Genomic DNA, 2,915 nt, shown 5'->3' with positions numbered 1-2,915 from the left:
CTCACGGGGCCCTACCTCTAGGCGGGTTGCGCCTGGCACTGGGCCTTATCTTGTGATGTGTCCCTGCAAATTTGGTTAGATGTCGGCACTCTACGTCCTCGGGTCCCGGCCCTCGAGCTGGTCTCAGCCGTCACTGGTATGCCAGGTCGCGATGCCATGGACAAGGCCAGAGGGTGAGGGCTGGAGGGCCAGTAAGAGCCCTGAGTCGCGATGCTCAGGTACCCCCCTCTAACGTGCAAGTGGTCGGTATGGAGAATAAGAGGTGCCGTGGACCGGCATCAAATAATCAAGCATGGTGAGTCTAACGCATGATCGGAAATAAACGCAAATGGGATACATGCCGCTGGGCCTGGCCCGAGCGGCTTGGGGATCATGCAGCCCGAGGGGCGCCCCCAACAAGGTAAGCTAACAACATGGAATAAAAAGGGATACACACCGCAGGGACGGACCCACGCGGCCTGGGAATAATGCAGCCCTGGGGGGGCGCTCCCAGCTAGAAATAGAACTCGAAAAGATGTCACCTGATGATGTTGAGGACGAAGGAGCGTTGGTGTAGCAAGCTCAGTGGGCTGCGGGAACCGATACTCACGAGCCCCCAGGCCCAGGGGCCTCGGGAGGCTCTGGAGGCGCTAGCGGCTCCTCACGGGCCATCTCCATCCCTGCCAGGGCTGCGGACCGCCTGGCCTCCCGTGCCTCCGTGATGCCCCTCATGAGGCGGTGGTACGTGTCAGCCGCGTTCGGCAAATCATAAGGCATGCGAACGTAGCTGTGGGGTGGGCCTCCGCAGCGCCCCACTCGCGAGGGCCAGAGGCGCTCCAGAGAGGCGACTCGGTTGAGCCCTGGTATGTCGATGCAGACGCGCAACCCACCATCCTCGCCTGGATGGGGAGCCACTGCTGGTAGGCGGCGGCCATCTTTCATGACTCTTGACTCCTGTAGCTCCTGAATGGCCTTGCTGACGAACTCCTGAGGGTATGGGTCTCCTTGCCTTGCTCCTTCTTGAGGGAAACGTGCTTTGAAACACGCCTCCATGTGGTGCCCAAGCGCCTCCCTCGTGACCCTGGCTAGGTCGGTGGCCCTCTAGGGGAGAGCCCCCGAGCCCTGCCTGAGGAGGTCGCCGGGCGCGCTTTCCTATGCGATGGAAGGAGGTTCCCCCCGGGCAGGCACGGGCCCAGAGGGGCCTGCCTCCTAAGTGGTCGGGCCAGCCGATGTCTTCTTCTTCTTAGGGGCGGTCTCAGGAGGCCTCCTGCTTCCACGATCCGGGTCTTCCAGTGACGCGGCCTGAAAGGCTCGTTCCAGGGAACACACCGCATCCTTCTCTTCACATGGCACAGTGATGACTCTGCCGCTTCCTGGCATCTTGAGGACATTGTAGCCATGGTGAGTTACGGCCATGATCTTGGCCAGCGCTGGGTACCCAAGGATGGCGTTGTACGGCAGGCGAATGTGAGCGACGTCGAAGTCGATGAGCTCGGTGCGGTAGTTGTCGCGTGCCCCGAAGGTGACAGGGAGGCGGACCTGCCCAATCGGGACCGTGGAGCCATCGGTGATACCGGAGAAAGGCTTGGTTGGCTGAAGCTGGCTGTAGGGCACTTGGAGGTTGTTGAATGTTTCCACGGACAGGACGTTGAGCCCTGCCCCGCCATCGATGAGGGTCTTAGTGACCACCACATTGCTGATGATTGGGGAACAAAGCATCGGGAGGACTCCGGCTGTAGCCGCACACTTGAGCCGATTTGCTGAGCTGAACGTGATGGCGCACGCTGACCACCTGAGAGGGCGCGTGGCTTCGAGCCTGGGGAGGACTGCGTTCACTTCGCGGGCGAACTGCTTGAAGATGCGCTGAGAGGCTGGGGCTTGTGCCCCGCCCAGGATGCAGGCGATCGCGCGCGGCTCCTGGAAGCCCCCAGCCCCCTCGTCCTGGTGGCAGTCCTCATTTCTCCTTGGCTGTGGTGGCAGCGGTGGGAGGCCTGCGTTGCCTTGCGGGAGATCCTCGCGAGGCTGATCCCTCCAATCTCCCTTGCGAGGCTGATCCCTCCAGCCTCCCTCGCGAGGCGGGTCTTGCCAACGATCCTCGCGAGGTTGATCACGCCACCCTTGGCGCGGGCCACAGTCTTCCCAGCGTCCTGCGTTCCTTCCTCCTCCTCGGCCGTAGCCCCGGTCACTGCGGTCGGGGCGACGGCCGATCCTTCCTTCTCGCACAGTTCGGAGCTCTTGACATTCGTTGGTGTTGTGGGTGTGGAGGTCGTGGTACACACAGTACCGGCTACCCTGGGAAGGTTCGGGCTGATCTCTGCCCCGCTTGGTGTCTGGTTCTGCCGTGAGCACGACAGCCCCCTTGCGCTTCACATCCTTGGCCTTGGGCTTCTTCTCTTCTGGGTCTGCGGCAGGCAGCTCGAGGAGGGAGAGATGCCCTTCCTCGGCTCTGGCACACTTGGTTGCTAGGTTGAACAGTTCCAGGGAAATGCATAGGTCTTCATGCATTGCCAGCTCCTCCTTCATCTTGACGTCGCGCACGCCGTCGGAGAAGGCCGAGATGATGGCCTCCTCAGTCACCTTGGGAATCTTGAGGCGTGCGTTGTTGAAGCGCTGGATGTACTTCTGCAGGGTCTCCCCGGGCTGTTGCTTGATGCGGCGCATGTCGCTCATGGCGGGTGGCCGGTCGCGAGTGCCTTGGAAGTTGGCGATAAAGCGGGTGCGCATCTTGTCCCAGGAGGAGATTGTGCCTGGAGCCAGGTTCAGGAGCCAGGTGCGGGCCCCGTCCTTGAGTGCCATGGGGAACCAGTTCGCCATGACCTTCTCGTCTCCGTTGGCAGCTTCGATGCCCAGCTCGTAGAGCTGGAGGAACTCTGCAGGGTCAGCCGTGCCGTCGTAGCGAGGAGGCAAGTCTGGCTTGAACTTGCCGGGCCACGCGA

The 2,915-nt window shown here is 62.1% G+C and overlaps 1 protein-coding gene across 1 annotated transcript; it reads right to left on the bottom strand.

Annotated features, from left to right (window-relative positions):
• Nucleotides 1-228: 228 nt before the first annotated feature.
• Nucleotides 229-2,703, bottom strand: LOC147964848 (uncharacterized). The gene is made up of 2 exons (XM_087530184.1): nucleotides 1,727-2,703; nucleotides 229-301 (listed from the first exon to the last, which is right to left on the bottom strand). Exons 1-2 carry the CDS (start codon nucleotides 2,701-2,703, stop codon nucleotides 229-231), a joined length of 1,050 nt encoding a protein of 349 aa, XP_087386310.1.
• Between the last annotated feature and the right edge of the window lie 212 nt (nucleotides 2,704-2,915).

The sequence above is a fragment of the Triticum urartu genome, chromosome 6A, assembly GCF_056163025.1.
Source record: "Triticum urartu cultivar PI428250 chromosome 6A, HENAU_Tu73, whole genome shotgun sequence".
NCBI classification, from domain to species: domain Eukaryota; kingdom Viridiplantae; phylum Streptophyta; class Magnoliopsida; order Poales; family Poaceae; genus Triticum; species Triticum urartu.
The sequence above is the reverse complement of the archived record's forward strand: the minus strand, read 5'-3'. Positions and strand labels throughout refer to the sequence as shown.

Excerpts from the sequence above, each read along its gene's own strand:
- LOC147964848 (XM_087530184.1), bottom strand. The coding sequence starts at position 2,703 with ATGCGCACCCGCTTTATCGCCAACTTCCAAGGCACTCGCGACCGGCCA. Across the intron at positions 302-1,726 it reads AGCTCAGCAAATCGGCTCAA|ACTCACCATGCTTGATTATT; the intron begins GTGTGCGGCTAC and ends ATCATGCGTTAG.